The following is a 16,449-nucleotide window of genomic DNA, read 5'->3' as shown; positions in this document are numbered from 1 at the left end:
GGCCCAGCCCATCTGTCAAGATCTTTGGGATTGCTAAGCAGGCTAACACACGAAATGATTGAACATTATCCAAACTCTGCACGACCTTTAATAAAGTCACCCACATGCTATTCCGTGCATCCAATCATAACAGAAGCAGGAAGCAAGATCTCATCTACCTAATTTGGGCTCTTCCCCGCCCGCCCCCTACTCATCCCCTCATCTTTCCAAAGGGAAATTTCCATGTTCTGCGTTACCTCATCCACGAATCCTGTTAAGCCCTAAGCCTACCTGTAGCCACATCCAGAACTCATCTGTTGCAACTTCAGCTACGAAACATGGTATCTGAACTCATCCTGGGCCAACTCTCCAGCCAGCACCTGTGCTTCACAAACCACCTGTTCCTCATCCATATGCAACCTGGCGTCACCTTACTCCAAGCCGTATTTAATATTCCGATCCCTCAAACCATCCTCTCTCAATCCCTCCCTGCACTAGAAGGTGCCACATCTGTGTTCACCCAATCTCGAAATATATGCTCACAGGCCTACACCCCCAGAGGCACCAAGCCAGAAGCGAAGCTTAGGAACTCATCTACGGCAGGTATGCAATTATCACTTGTGTTTAAATGAGTTTTTGTGAGCCAGTAGCTGAAGTACGCACCACCCTGGCCATTATCCACTCCCACTCATCCCCCATAACCACTGATTCACAAGCTCCATGTCAAAGCTTCCTGGCGGGGAAGGTAGCCTCCTCTACTCAAAAGCTCCTCATGCAACATCAACCTGAAAAGGCAGTTGACTGTACGAACACCAGCCCACTCTTTATTGATGGGCAACACATTTGCTTGTCAGCAAGCCTGTGCCCTTACCTTCCAGGCTGTCAAAGATTTACCAGTGTTCTCTCATTGGTCACTTCCCAAAAAATCTTGCTGTATTAGATTGACCTAGGAACATTACTCCCACACATCCAAAACATACCAAGGAAAACAAAACAACTGTTTGCTTCAGACCAACACTCTCTCCTAACCAAAATCCAATCTATGTACTTTAACCGATGTTCTTCAGCATGTTAATGCTGCTGTTAACCAGGCACTGTACGTCACATCATCCTAGGGTGTGCGCAAAACTCAAACCTTCCCTCTCTTTGGGCACTTGACCACCAACTTACACTGGAGGCCCAGCTTATTTTGGTGTCCAAGGTGAAAGGGCCCGATTGTTCCATAGATCCCTAGACTGAAAAACCGTTCTCGCAGAACAGCTCAATAAATGTTCCCAACATTCAAATACATTATGAAGACAGATACCTTCAGAGTGAATGAAGTTGACGTGTCTTTTGAGGGCATCCTTGTACTTGGTCCTGAACGAGCAATGACGGCAGCAAAACCTTTTGGTTTGTCTATTGACACCAGAACGCTTCTTTGCTCTTGGCCTCATTAGCTCGCCTTCTTTCCTAGCACCTTGGCCATTATTGCGTGTGTGTGTCCCCGTCTCGCGGTCACCAGAGCTGTCAACTGCAGGGCTTGGATGAGCTGAAAAGCAGTGATCATGCATCAAATCTTTTAAAGAGATTTTCTTCCATTGCTTTTTTTACATTAAATTCAGTGCCACACCTCTTTAAAATGAAAAACCCCGTGCAGACGAATCACAAAGAAATTCAGTGCCTTTCCACTCTGCGAAGCAGAATCACCAGCGAAGCTGTGGTTTGTATGTTAGAGTTGCAATTGTGGCTAATTGTCACTTAATTTGTTTATGGAGAGTTATGGTAAAACACAGCCGTTTGCTGCAGCTATACTCCCTTTGTAGATGGTCATGTATTGAGAGCAAACCATAATTATGCAGTGCTTAAAACTTTACTGAAACTTGGCATAATAGTAGAGTCGTATAAGCGGCTAATTGTCATATTAATTGTTTCGGAATACTTTAAATAATACAAGAGTTAAGACTCGTTTTCTGCAATCATACTCCCTCCATAGGTGGCCATGCTTCACTGTGCAACACAATGTAGAAAAGCTTGCTTACAAAGCTTACACTGATCTCCTTAAAGTTGGATTCACCTTTAAATACAGATGCATTACTGGGAAGACATTTTCCAGGGACTGTAGAAGTTGCCTTATATCAAAGCATGAAGGACCTAGGACCTTTTCAATTTTTTAATGATTTTTTTTTCTATACACGGAACTGGTTTCTGCTCACCGGAGAAACCTGCTCCAGAGTGCAGGACGCAACAGCAGCAGGCACTGTAATCAGAGCCAGACCTAGAACATCCCCACTGTTAAAAATTGAAGCAAAATGGAGAGACGAGCTAGTTGGTGCTCATCCATGAGTTTATGCTTAAGTTTCACTCATGGATGTTAAAAATTATTGGAAGACCCGTCGGTGGATCTTTAAGAACACGAGCGCCTACTTCCTCTCCCTTACAAACATGAGGGACAGAGAACCCAGCCGGCACCGCTTTGACTATGTGTCTTCCTAGCAAGGATCACTGCCGTGAATTTGGTGTCAACTGGGCCTGGCTTGACGTGTCCGTCTTCACACGTGCTCCAACAGCTTTGCTTATCACCCCTGTCCCCACACTTTGTCGTCCTCTGTTCTTTCGCTCGGTGTTGATGAATCAACGCAGCAAATTTTGCAGACATTCCCCATGTATTGCTCACATTCCAAACTGCCCTTTAGGCAGGCATCAGTGAGGATCGCAGCTCATAGCTGTCAGCTCCTGTGATTGCAAAACAAAGCTCTAGCATATCTAAAAGCTTAATGAGGTCGTGAAGAGATTTCGAAAAAAAAAAAATTGCATTGCGAGAGCATTTAGCTCATGTATAGCCATTTCGTTGCCCAGTATTGGAAAATGAGAAAAAATGCTGTTGCGGTTTATCTGAAGCTTTACTCCTGAAGTCATTGTGGGGCTGAGGACCTCTGTCAGGCCGTCTATGCCTTTAGACCCAGTCTCTTCTTGCTTAGACGAGAAATAAAGGTTTTTCAAATTCAAATGCAAGTTGCCAAGTGACGTCATGTTAACTCTTTGATGCCCAAAACTTTATTATTTTGATTAAGCGTGTGAGTTTTAATGATCTAAAACGACTTCCGACATCACAATTATGAAGTTTGAAAAAACTTTGGTTCATGAGGATGAACACTACCAAACACTGGGCACTGGCTGTGCATATATCAGGCTAGAAGGACAAGAAGTGAGCGGAGTGGGTCAGGGAACAAACGCGTGTTAAGGACATATTAGTAGCGATTAAGAAGAAATGAACGTGGGCAGGCCATTTAATATGAAGGCAAGATAACCGCTGGTCATTAAGGGTAACAGAGTGGATCCCTAGAGAAGGCAAGCGTTGCAGGGGGCGGCAGAAAGTTAGATGGGCAGATGAAATCAAGAAGTTTCTGGGGATAAATTGGTCACAGTTGGCACAGGACCGGGGTAATTGGAGAATAATGGGAGAGGCCTTTGCCCTGCAGTGGGCGTAGATAGGCTGGTGACGATGATATCAGTTGAACAAGAAAGCAACCTTGATCGCCATGATTTATGGTTCAAATGAAGGCAATAATGTAAAGTTTGTATTTTGTATCACTTGTAATAACGGAATTGCACAATTTCGGTTACCTGTCACTAGCCCTTTGAGCCACCCAGGCTGGATGCGTGTTGACACGTGTAAACAATATTTTTTAAGCACACGGAAGTATGCACCACCCTCTCTTTAATTTTTAAAGGTTCAGGATCCTTTGTCTGTCGATAGAGGGTGTTAAGTGTCGAAAAAACCACAAAGTGCGAGAGAAATAATATTTTTTCAGTTGTTGCCCCTCAGAAACACCAGGCATCAAAGGGTTAAGAAGCGAATCATGACTCCCCATTGCCTGCACTACTATCGGCATAAAGTGGGCTTACAAATGGTCAGACACAGCTAAAGTATTGGCGCCCTGATGAAATTCTTTCTCAGCTGAACAGGTGAGCCCAACTTCTGGTATGGTTGCTCAACATGGCCGAATTCCCAGACAAAAACCATAAACTAAGTACCTGTAAACTGTTTCCTCTGTTTCGTACTAGTCTAAACTTTCATTCTGCTGGCCGGTATTCTTGATCAAGTTTGGCGATGTCTTCTATCCACGTGACAGGTGGATTAGAGTCTCACATAGACTCTAATGTAAGAGACGTGAACATGAATTTCCTGACCTGACGAGATAAATGACCGAAAGCTTAAAATGGGAATTTACTGCACAAACACATTTATCGAAGGAACATTTAGTATAAAAATTAAAATAACTCTGAAGTATTCAACAGTAAGTTGGGGGTTAAAGCTCTGGGTAGACAGAATTTATAAAAACAAGCTGAAGTGCTAAACTACAAATACGGACCAGATTTTATGTGGCATTTTTTGGTCATGCGTGCTCTTTAAGTCTGTGGTGGAGCAGATAAAGTATCCAAATCGACCTCAGGCTGGCCTGACGACAGTCATTTCAATCACACGTAGTATAACTGCTTTTTTTATTGAGCAGCTTTGTACTTCTGATGCGACTAAGGTAAAATTCCAAAGACAATTCGGAAAAACCTCGTGAACTTCAGCAGGGAAGATGTGTATGAACAGCCAGTAGGCCTGAGTTCTTTCACAATAGTTGCCAGAGAACTAAAGTAATCGCGCCACCTGTCACGTGGATAGAAAACTATATTGCAACCACTAAAGGATGCATTTTTTAAGCTATCAAGTTAACAGCGGTACAAAATAATATACAGAAAGGACATTTAACTTTCGAACATTCACAGCATGAGACCACTGCTAGTTGCACTGCTGACCGAAGGTACTGCATAGTCGCTTGGGATGTGCCTAAAAATGAGTATTTCAAAGATGTCTCCTAAAGTCAAGAAGCAATGAATCATGACAATATTTCAGATTCATGTTCTTAAAAGGTTGTTAAAGCCTGAAATTAAGCAAAGGCAAACGTATTTTCTCTTCATGTCTCCTTTGCAGACAACCGATTTTTGTGGACTGCATGTCCTTCAGCTCATATAAAAGCTGGTGTTTTATTTACTAGGGTAACACCAAGGTATTTCTAGATAAACAGGCGGAAATAATTTTATTTTGCACAAACATTTGTGAAGTCTGAAATGTGGCAACATGTACTGTCTAAGTGCGACAATACCTTACACGTCCAAACAATCTGTCGATTTCAATGCGTGATTTACTAACCGCATGAAGGAATACGAAAGGTTGCACATTATTGTTGTTTTAGCTGGGGACAAGTTTTTAAATACCTCTTTTAATATCATGTGAAGTTAGAAGTACTGCAATATGGCTCAGTGTCATAGTTGCCAGAATTCCTTTTAGGTAGATCTAAAATTGCGAATTCAAAAGGTTCTAGGGCACTAACAGCAAAATCGTTTCTTGTTAAGGTGTTTTAAAAGCCCTTTCATTTATAATAAAGAAAATGCACTCCACAAAAATTGGTTGTCTAAGCATTTAAAGTGAAGTCAGAATAAAGAGATTCGAAAAATTTTCATGTGAAAGTTTTTGTTTTGTCCGGATGTTGTCTTTTAATACTGTTGGTAGTGTTTCATATCCGCAGTCATAAAGCCGAATTCAGCTTATGAATATGTATAATACGGATACGTGGTTGCAATAAACCCCTCTAGATAAATGCAACAGTGCAAAGGTCGCTATGAGTAACCTGAAATGAAGCAAAGCTTCTTTTGGCTGCTTGCATGAAAAGTGGTTTAAATGAGTTTTTTCTGAAAACTACATTCATTTCTCGCTTGTCCAAAATTATAAGAACCACGTGCTTATAGAAGCCAAATTTTTTTACAATCGGCCTGGTTTTACTGCTGCTTAGGCAAGAAAAATTTTCCAGCCTGTTTGGCCACGCAGTTTTCTGTTGTCTACATTTCCTTCTCAGTGGTTATATTGCTGTGAATGTAATGTGTGCGCGGAAACTCTGGCTAAAGCATAAGTTCTTTTTTTTATCAGCTGATGTCCAGATTAAGTAATTACGTCAGAAGCACACAGGGATAAATTTGAAGCTTGTCATTATGCTTTTTCATAACACTTCAGGCCTCCTCACATGCACGCATACCCCGCTTCTTGCTATAGTAATTTACATCCCTGGACACGCAAGCATAAACCGGGCTGAAAAGGCCAAGCTTTGGACCCGGCCACTTTCATGATCTGGATGCACTTACAATATGGCTTTGCTACCTTGACTTGAAAAATCACCCAAAGTCACCCAAACCACACTCTCCTGAAATTCTTGTGAAACAGGCATACTACCAACAAAACACATTGTACATTATATCGACGGGTTTCCAGGCACTCCAAAAAGCTAATGCTAGCAAATGTGCACACAACGGAAACTTTGAATGTACAAAAATTTACAAGCCCCTTTCCCGTGATCCCTTCAAAAACGCAGCCCCCCTCTATATGGTAGGCATGAATCACACACCTCCAAAAGCTTGAACAGCTTATGGACCACCTTTTTGACTGATGTATGAAGTACAACCCGACCAGTGCTGTCTCCATAACCTCTACGACAAGGCAAGCAGTCCTAAAGTACCATCTTCAAGATACTTATTTCCATTTATCTCGTGAGGTTCGTAACCATGCACACTCAATTCACGATTACAGTTTCTGTACATCACTTCTGTGGCTTGCCAACAGCCACAGCACAGAACCATATGCACCCAGGGTGGCCCTAGCCCCGCTCCCAGCTGTCCCCTTGCTGGCTCTTCCACGCTCACCTGCCTTCCACTCCTGATCTCTCTACAGCCACTGCCAAGGCACAAGATCCGACAGGTGCACTACCACAGCTGAGACTATTCTGGCTAGCAACATGCAGTGGCAGAACCTTCCAAAAATTGCCTTGCATACATGATCCTGTAATTGCCAGACACCCACACATACACACCTGCCTCCCCCTACTCTGCCCTGCCTCTCGACAACCATTGTAACCCTGGTGGTCTACTGTTTGTCTATTCTCCGCACCATATGTGCTTGGCCAAACTTTACTTCTCTCCTAATTGCTAGTGTATTAAAACTTTGCTGTCTTTGCGCCTCAATCGTCCCCGTATGTTTTATGCTGAGCACCTTGTTGCACGTACGACTGTTAAAGCAATTTCTCCTTTTTATTGTTCTTGAAATCACCCATTACATTTTTCTTCCCTGTCAACATCACTAAGAGTGTTCACTAACAAATGTGATTGGGGAATATTATCCAAAAAAATTAAATTTTACAGGAACACAAATTCCATTTAACCAATTTTGCATCATTGACTTATTTCCTTTTTCTACTTTTTTATGTCCTTGATGCTTTGTTGTTATCTGTATGGCCTTTTTCCTATAATATAGCACCGCATCCATCTGCTCTGCTTTTCAAATACATGTAGCAACACCTAAAATTAAAAAAAAAAAGAATTTGGCATTTGTTTTAGATTCATTTCACTTCTGAATGTGACGCGTATAATTCTAACTTAAATCTTTGCCAAGGAACACACTTATGTCATTTATACTACTGTTACACATTCTCAGTAATGTTGCCTCTTTCTTTCTCCATCTTAATAGCTTAGACAAACACGCTCTGCTATGCCAAAATTTTGCCTTTGGATATAACGGCAAGGAAAATAAAGGGCTGCACACGCTGCCATTACAATTTTCAGAAATGCAACACTGCAGATTTTTTTTTTCTAAGAGGGAGGCATACTTTCTAAACTGTAGCCCTTAACAACTTTTATAGGACATATGCAGAAAATACAATGCTTAAATTTGCAATACCAACTTATTTGCAATACCAAGAGGTATCACACATTACGAATAAATTTTGCAAGAGTGCACATTACGAAGGCTCCTGTGGCAACAGGTAATGGCAAGCCACACAAAACAATTTCTCACCTGTGTGAGTCTTTTGATGCCTCATCAGGTTACTCTGGTACTTTGATTCGTATGGGCACAAGTAGCAGCAGTATGTCTTTGTTGTGGGTACTTGTGATGACGTAACGTTGTTTGATTTTTCTCGTTCCAGGAGTTCAAAGTCATCTTCACTATTGCCACCTCCGACTTCAGGTCTGCTTAAGTCAGTCTGCACGCCACCAAGACTGTCAGACACTTGGCCTTGAGTGGATTCTTGCAGGAGGTCCGACTCTTCAGGCTCTTGAGCTGAATCACAAAGAAAAAACAATTGACACGTCCAACGACTGTGAACTGGTACAGATGTGCAAAAACTACATAATCAGGAAGCTCAAAAGACCATATGTACATAGCAAAGCCTTGTCATTTCGGATTGAACCAGAACAAAGGCAACTGATTGTTCAGCATGGGTGCAGTGTGTCATGATGTAAATGCAAAAATAAAATAATAAATGATGCCAAACAGTACGCAGTACAGCTGAACTTTTTTAGAAGGAACATCATGTCAGTAGTCTCGCGACAACAGTAAGTTTAGCTTTTTTCGTACAATGTTTAAGCTATTAGGGCTTAAGGTATAATGACCAAAATAGCATTCGAATTTATTTGCTCACTCTACTGCAAGAATCAGTTGTTTTTGACAAGAAAGGCACAGCCACCTTTGCAACTGAAATAATGCCAAAATTTCAGCGTAACTCAAAGCTATGCAATTCACAAAACTGTGATAGTCGGCTAGAAAACAAGCATCTTAAGCAGTGTCACACATGCAGAAAGACAGATAGGCGGGCCAACTCAATTAACTCAAAAGTCATGCCGCGGTCACAAACTTAGCCTTCATATTGTTTTCGTTGCTTTCAACCCGATATCGTCACATACTACTTTTGAAAATCCAATGCTCTGCCCATTTTTTGCTGTGCTGGAAACAAACTCCTAAACCAAAGAATTGTGGAAAAGCTCATATAAATTGGGACAACGCAGCTTCACAATGTCAACGTAAACTCAAAGCACCCAAATGCCTGATTATCACTGTGTGCTAGCTCACTTTAATATCTCAACCAATCAACGAAAACTTTACCCAAAAGGCTTCACGAGCTGGCTCAACAAAAATGTACAGGTGCAAGCTGTCCCAGACAGGATTGGCACCTAATAAATTTAACTACAATTGTGCACATTCTGATATTTCATATATTACATATGCTGTCTGGTACAACAGTATATTACTAATCTTTCTGACAAGACTGATGGCCGGTAAAAGGTTAATACAGTATCAGTGATTGCACACTCAAACAAAAAAAAAACAAGAACATTGATGATGCTTGGCAATAAACGGAAGACTATAAAAACGTGCAAAGAATGATTAAATGCACGATGAAAAAGTGCGTATTGTATAGAGCAGTAATTTTTTTAAAATATGGCAGCAAAAAAAGGCCACAAATATCCTGTAAGCATTTTATATGCAATAACTTCAGCCCGTGCCATTCCCCCTAATACCACCGAAATATATAGCCGCTAACTTAACCAAAAAATTACGATACATCTGCAAAACACGAATGCACCATTGTGATTTTGGCTTAGACCCTGCTAATTCAAGGCAGAATACTGTGATCTGGTCGCCAGTTTTTCCCACGTCAAATGCTCGACAAGCGCTAGTAAATTGCTTGCAGGATTGGCCTGTTAATATTTTCTTAAAGCCGGAAAGATGAGCAAAGCTTCTTTGAACAGCTGAAAATCTTGATTGGAATGTTCATGTTGGCTGCGAAGAGGTACACTTGTGACGCCTGCAAAAAAAAAAAAAAAATCAGTCAATTAGGCCAGCACATTGCAATGTCAGTAAAAATTCCAATATTTTGAGATCTTCACTTTGAATGATGCAATAGTGTGGCAACACAGAACACGGGAAGGTACGACAGGCTAACTGCTCTTGTACTGTTATATACTATTTTAAGCAGATAGCGGGTAACTTTTAGATATGACTTTTAGTTAGTAGAACTTCTAGTTACAACTACCAAGAATGCAGAGCTGACTACTACGCAACTGCTTGACTTTCCCAGGTTCCAGGTTCATCCAAACTGAGCAGGCTAAAAGTTTCTAGTTTCCTGTCTTGCCTGCTAAACTGGCATGGTAAACTTACTCCCCTTACTTTCCCGTCCCATTCCTAGGCCTTGGAGGCTTATCCTGGACAGCCCCTCCCTTGAGGACTAGCTCCTGTTAATCGGCAGAGCAGAGGCCGCGTCTGCGGCACTCGGATTCCCTTGAGCCGAAGCCTGGGCCTCCCCTCCTCATCCCACTCCCCTTCCAAAGGTCAATAAATTTAGTTTCACCATCAACTGACTTGGGGGCCATTCCAGAGTTAAACAGCACATGCCAGTGCCCATTACATACACTAAACCACAGGATTCAAAATCAAGTAATGCAGTTGCATATCTTTTGTGTAAACAATTCGGACTTGGACCCTTTGGATAATAAAGTTCTCTCGCTTTCTCCCACAGGCCGAAAATAAAGAGCAAATCTGGTGGAGCTCCTAATTTTGTAGATTTCTCCTTAACCGATTAGTCAACTTGCATACTTACCCGGCACCAGGTAGACGCTAGAACAACACAAATTCTACAAACAAGGAGTACTCCAAAGCTAAATAAGTAACCCTTGGCAGAAGAAACACATGTGAAGGAAAAATTAAGAATTGAATCTTATGCAACAATTACCACTGAAGGTTTTAGATTGTTTTCAAAAAAGAAAAGGTATGGTAAGTGTTCCTGAAGAAAATACAAACATTGCTACATCACTGGATTGCAAACATACAACAAACATATTCAAAGCAGCACTTTTTAAAGTGCGGGACAACTTAACTGGGGTGATCTTGCTTGCTGTACATACAATGCCAGAAAAGCACCTTATGGATACCTCTATTGTACTTTTATTGACCCAGGACTACAGCTCTGCACTAGCTGCCCTCACTGGGTGTTTTATGAGCTGCTTTTGCAAATCTGTTCCATACTTCAAAGCAAAACAATGCTTAGATATCGTTAAGTATCAAGCATATTCTCACAGCTGTGCTGTGAACCGGAAAGTAACTTAAAATTAGAAGGGTCACTTTCGTTCCCTTAAGACCACAATAACTGCCACCATAGAGCTAAAACCACACAACTTTACGAAAAGGAACATTTTAAACTTGCACGGGGCAAACACGAAGAACTTCACCTGTTTTGCAGTTTAAATTTCGGTGTTCGTCACCTGTAAGATTAAAGTGTTCTCAATTCAAAAACAAACTAGCCCAACATCAAGCCTTACTTAAGGCATAACCCATCGTCACCCTGGAGTAATCTGTTGCCATGTGCAGCAATACTTGTATGCTCTATGCCTCGAGTACTGCCACATCAGACTAGACACAAACGAACCAATAAATTACATTCCGGCTAAGCCGCATCGCAGCACTTTCTAATCAAATACATGCCTAAATTGGTTTAGTCATTTGAACGGCTCACTTTTTGTGAGGGTAAACTCATTCCATTGCATTAACACAACCAGAAGGTAACAGTTGTCATGGGCAGAAATACAGATTAAAAATGAAACACTGACAACAGCCACAAGCACAAATTGAATAACGAAAGGCAAAAAATGTGTCCTCAATGTACAACTGGGCCTCTGCAAAGTACTTGCAAGTTTTTAGAGCTTTGCAACCTTATTAGGTGTCTTGGATGCAGGTATTCATTTTAAACGTCTTTAGCTACAGTGCGAACTTGTCACAAACGCCTGGCCACGGTGCACAGTTAATTTGTTAATGGGCGTCAGCCACTACGCCTTTCTTCCCAGGCAGCCATTTCACGTAGCTTCTTCGCTCGTCGCACACTGCATTGCAATGTCCACAGGCCATACACAATTCACAGGGCAACCATAAATGAAGCAAAGTTTAGACAACACAGGCTTGTTGCTGAAGCTGTACTGAAAGCCGGTTTGGAGAGTAGCAGAGCACAGACGTCGGCAAATATGCAGACCTGCGAGCAGAGGAGGACATTGTACCGCCAAGTATAAGCAACTGAACTCTCAACAAAAAAAAAGTACAGTACTCTAACATGCTGCAGCAGCATTTGTGCACCCAGCGTTATGCTATGCTGCTACAAAATTTTCACGGATATGCAAGGTAAAATTGGCTACTGACTCTAGATGCCAGTATGCATCCATACCACAAAGAAACGCCACGAGTGTGTCACATATCATTAGCACATTCAACATACAGCAATCATACAGTACTCTACCATGCATGTACTCTACTCTACCATACAGTACTCTACCATGCGGTCATGTGTATATTGGCCAATCTAGACACTATGTCAACATCAGATTAAGAGAGCCTTTGTCAAGCCTACAACGGTTCTTTTTCATTCACTTACCCCTTGATTGCTCAGAGTGTGGTTGCACACCGTGTTTCAATAACACAGATATTTTATATTCTCACAAGAAACAAGTGTCAAGAGAGTTGGTAGAAGCCTTCCAAGTCTTCACAAAAAGACGACGGTAAGTAACCCATCGCTGGCCTTACTAGGTAAAGCCATTAACATGCCAGCGCTGCACATGTAACGTCTATGCAGAATCCCTGTGTGCGTGTGCCCCTACGAGTCATGTGACAGAGCCTGTTATGTGTGTTTTTTTTTTCTGATAACTAATTTAGTTGAGAACTACATTGTGTGTGTTCTCTTCTCTTCCCTTATGTGGTTTTTGTGCGCAGTTCCAGTCATGAACCGTTTCTAGCCCGGCTTTCCACTGTGCTTGAATAAATAGGCATAGTACACCGAGGCCTACCCCTGTACACTGCTTGGATTGCAGTGTTCTGAGCTGCTAATAAGAGCATTTCTACCAGGCAATAAAGACAAAAAAGTTGCCGTAGCTAAGCGGTATTGAGCACTACACGAGTTTTCACACAACACGGGTTCAAATCCCGTGCGGGATTTTTTCATTGGTCAACTGTCGGCCTCGTGTCCAGGAGCCGTTTTATAATCCACTAGGTGCTACAAACAGGAGACAGGCGAGCTGTGAAAGTGTGAGAAAATGTTTCCCAGTTGGCGTGAGGGTGGTCAGCACTGTGTACCTCATCATCATTGTTCTTCATCACTCACCTCATGGAATGATACTAGCTCGCTAGAATCGGTGCTGGAAGGTTTATCTGACCCATTTCTGCAGCACAACATGGAAGCAGCAGACAGTAGCGATTCCTGAAGTATCACTACCACGCCATCATAGATAACATCAAAACCATGGATGCGTTGCACGCAACTGAAACCGAAAGTAATACCAGAGTCCTTCAATGCTTTACTGGTCACAAAACTTCGGCGCTCGTTTCACATAGGGACCGCGCGCGCCACTACAGGTGCCACCGCCGCACGAAGGGCATCCAGCACCGCGCGTGCGGCGTATTGGCCAGCTCTTGGCGTGCAAACGCTCGCTGCTTTTGGTGTCTGCGCGCTGAATAAGTGTGTTTTTTTTCGTAGTAGTTAGCGATGAATAGTCCAGTCATTGTGTATATCGCCTGCCTTCAATGGGGTTATATTTTTCAAAGTAAATTTCCGTAGACTTCGGTTGCGAACGGCAACGGCTTCTCCGTGCTCTGGCACAAGCGCTGCGCCGTTGTGTCTAAGGATCTTTAAATCTCTATTGCTTCTTGTCTTAAAGCAAAAGCTGCAAATACCACACATACGGTAGCTGCGTAGTCACAGACTGCTGCGAGCCTATCGATAATACAACAAAAACAAAAAACTGAAATACACCAAGTACGCGTCGTTCAGACTATGCCTAATGAATCCGTTGATTGCTCTGGAATGCACAGAACGCTAAAAGAGATAGCCCAATATTATTGTCGTTTAGATCAGTGGGTACATACTTGAGAACATCTAAAAACGCTGCAGAAACGCGACGGATCAATACACGAAGAGATATATGTTGCACCATGTGTCTTTTCGCTTCCACGCTTTGCAATCCTTGCAAAAACAGGAAGCGAAAAAAGAACAATAAAACTGATTTTATCACACGCAACAAAAACTTTCAATGTTACGAAGGGAGACAAAAGAGCGTGGTCCAGCGTACAAAAAATTATTTTTTCGAGCTGCGATGTGCAGCACATGGAGGAAACAGAATATTGCCGCGTAGTCAAGAACGACGCAAAGCTTTTCTGAACACAGCGAGCTAGCGAGCTCCTGCTCTACAAAACGCTAGAATGAAACACAAACGTCGAAGAAGCAGTCCGCAGTGTGACATGCACAGATGAACATCGATAAAGTGAGTAGCGCGGCGTTTGCTAAGCATGCATTACTCTCAGAACGTTATGAATTTCAAATCCATGGAAACAGAATCAAGAGCATTGTCGAAAAAACAAAAAATCAAGTTAGCGACAAGGTGGCACCCTTTCCATATCAAACAATATTGCCCGACGGGACGAACGACAAAAAGAGTAAACGGGCGCTCCAGTTGAAACGCCAGATAATAAACCGGAATCAGCCACGTGCGGTTACAAAACAAACAAAACAAACCCGAAGGGATAATTCGCGAAAATATGAAAAGTAAAAGCACAAGGACGTCCCAAAGCTTTTTTACACGCGAGCCTGAGCGCAAAAAAATACAAGTTTGCAAACAGGTAATGAAGCACCACTACAACCTGACTGATATGACAAAAATCCGGCTTTAAGTTAGCCTAGTGCAATTCTAGGTCCACGATGTTCTCAAAAGGGTACATTGCTTTTTCCATTCTCACACACAGTGCTTTTCTCACGCAGCTCTCCGTCGCTCGGTCAACAAAACAAGGAAACATTTTCTCTGGTATTGCTGTACAAGGAACGACATCCCGGGACACAACACATGTTCGGCATCATCGCTGCACTACGTAAGTCGCATCACAAGAGTGCGAGATGCACGTTACATTTTTTTCCCGTAAAAAACAAACACAACTCGCCGCGGCTCCGCCGTTCGAGCCAGCGCAACGACGCCCGAGGAGTGACCTCAGTGAGAGGGTGGCGCCACCGCGCGGCGCCCAAACGCAGCATATGAAACTCTCCCATTGAGTTGCGCAGCAGTAAAGTATTGAAGGACTCTAGTAATACTGACAAGCCACAGATTTAAACAGCGAAGCTGTTGTACAAGCTGCAAGTTCGCCGTTGCCGGAAAAAATATCCAAGAAAACAAGAAAATGCTGAGCACTCGTGAGCACATGCCCTGCGGTGACCGCTGAGTGTCCTTGGCACGCACAGTGGCTTTAGCAAAAAAAACACTGGCGAAAATTAGCAGTGGCTTAATTCGGCTATGCCAGGATATACGTAGCGCGAGCTAAGGTTCAGCTGGTTATTCTTAGGTTTCCTGGTTGTCTAGGATTAGCTGATTATCATGCTTACTGCTGCTAAAACGATTTCCAATCCAATCCAATGCAGTCCAGTCACTGCTAATCCGGCATGAGCAGCACGGCTTTCTAGGAGCCACGCGAAAAGGCCATCAAGCGGCTCCGGCGCAGTGACCGAAGCAGATGCCAGTGCGTCTGCTTCGGTTATGTCACTCCTGTGGAATGCGCAGACTGGCGAATGTGGAGACCCAATTCTCTACACACCTGTACTACAATTGAATTGGATTTCCAATACAATCTAATTTAATCCAATCCAATCCAATCCAATCCCATCTCATCTCATGCTCTTTGAGCTTGCGCAGTGCGGCCCTTCACGGCCCACGCAAAACTGCTCAACCTCAGCCAGTGCAGCTTACGCTACAAAACCCAGAGGAGCTAGAAAATGCCATGCGCTCGTGAGCACGTACACCGCGGTGCTCCGCTGAGCGTCTTTCACATACAAAGTAGCTTTGGCAAAAAAAAAAAAAAAAAAAAAAAAAACTCCAGTGTTGTCAAGCACTTCCACTCGTGTAAAATAAAAATGCCAGCCCTAATGCTAAATAAAGATGAAAATACACCTGCTTGGGAGAAGTCACCGCGGCCATTGCATTCTCTAGAAACCATTATGAATTGGAGACTTGGCTACAAGTGTGCCAATCCTTCCTAAGACGACATGCAGATCACGCCAAGCACTGCCTCGAGTCAATGGCAAAGAGCTGGTGCAAGTCTACAATGCTGAGAATGACTGCATCCACCACTCGCTGTAAAGACCTATTCCATGCATATGACTACTACCAAGCACTGCAACTATACAATTAAACAATGATACTGAAACTTAATTGTGTCCGGCAACGCTCACCTACAATAGCTTCGTCATTCAAGTCTTGCGCGTGAGTGCAAGGTTCCTTCATTTTTTTTTGTAGTACTATTGCAACACCACCAGACAGGTGGATGTAGTGTTGTCTGTCCTTACAGAAAACAATGTACTGTGCTAAAAAGTTTGTCTATGATGAGTGCAGGTGTGTTTTTGGAGGCGCAGGAGTTTTGGTTTGTGATTGGAGAGGGTGTAATAAATATCGTCAAGATTGCCTAGCAACCCCCTACAACTCCAGTGCATGACATTTTCAGCAGCCATGAAAATGATTGAATGTAGGGTTTAACGCGCCGATGCTGAGGCGCGCCGTAGTGGAGGGCTCCGGATTAATTTTGAACACCTGGGGATCTTTATT

General features: G+C 42.8%; 1 protein-coding gene across 4 annotated transcripts in view; it reads right to left on the bottom strand.

The window, feature by feature from the left end:
* The window catches only part of LOC144159196 (uncharacterized), a 63,025-nt gene that overhangs the window by 4,925 nt on the left and 41,651 nt on the right, over positions 1–16,449 (bottom strand). For all 4 annotated transcript variants that reach the window (XR_013320267.1, XR_013320266.1, XM_077690529.1 and 1 more), the window contains 2 exons: positions 7,853–11,855; positions 1,286–1,510 (listed from right to left, as the gene is read on the bottom strand). Coding sequence is in view for 1 of the 4 variants with exons in the window: in XM_077690528.1 (XP_077546654.1) it covers positions 11,742–11,855 (114 nt within the window). In the remaining 3 variants the exon portion in view is untranslated. The remainder of the gene's footprint in view (positions 1–1,285; positions 1,511–7,852; positions 11,856–16,449) is intronic.

Source organism: Haemaphysalis longicornis, unplaced genomic scaffold (genome assembly GCF_048455015.1).
Source record: "Haemaphysalis longicornis isolate Haplotype H1 unplaced genomic scaffold, Haemaphysalis longicornis Haplotype H1 scaffold_10, whole genome shotgun sequence".
Lineage (NCBI taxonomy): Eukaryota > Metazoa > Arthropoda > Arachnida > Ixodida > Ixodidae > Haemaphysalis > Haemaphysalis longicornis.
This window is presented reverse-complemented; position numbering and strand designations above follow the sequence as displayed.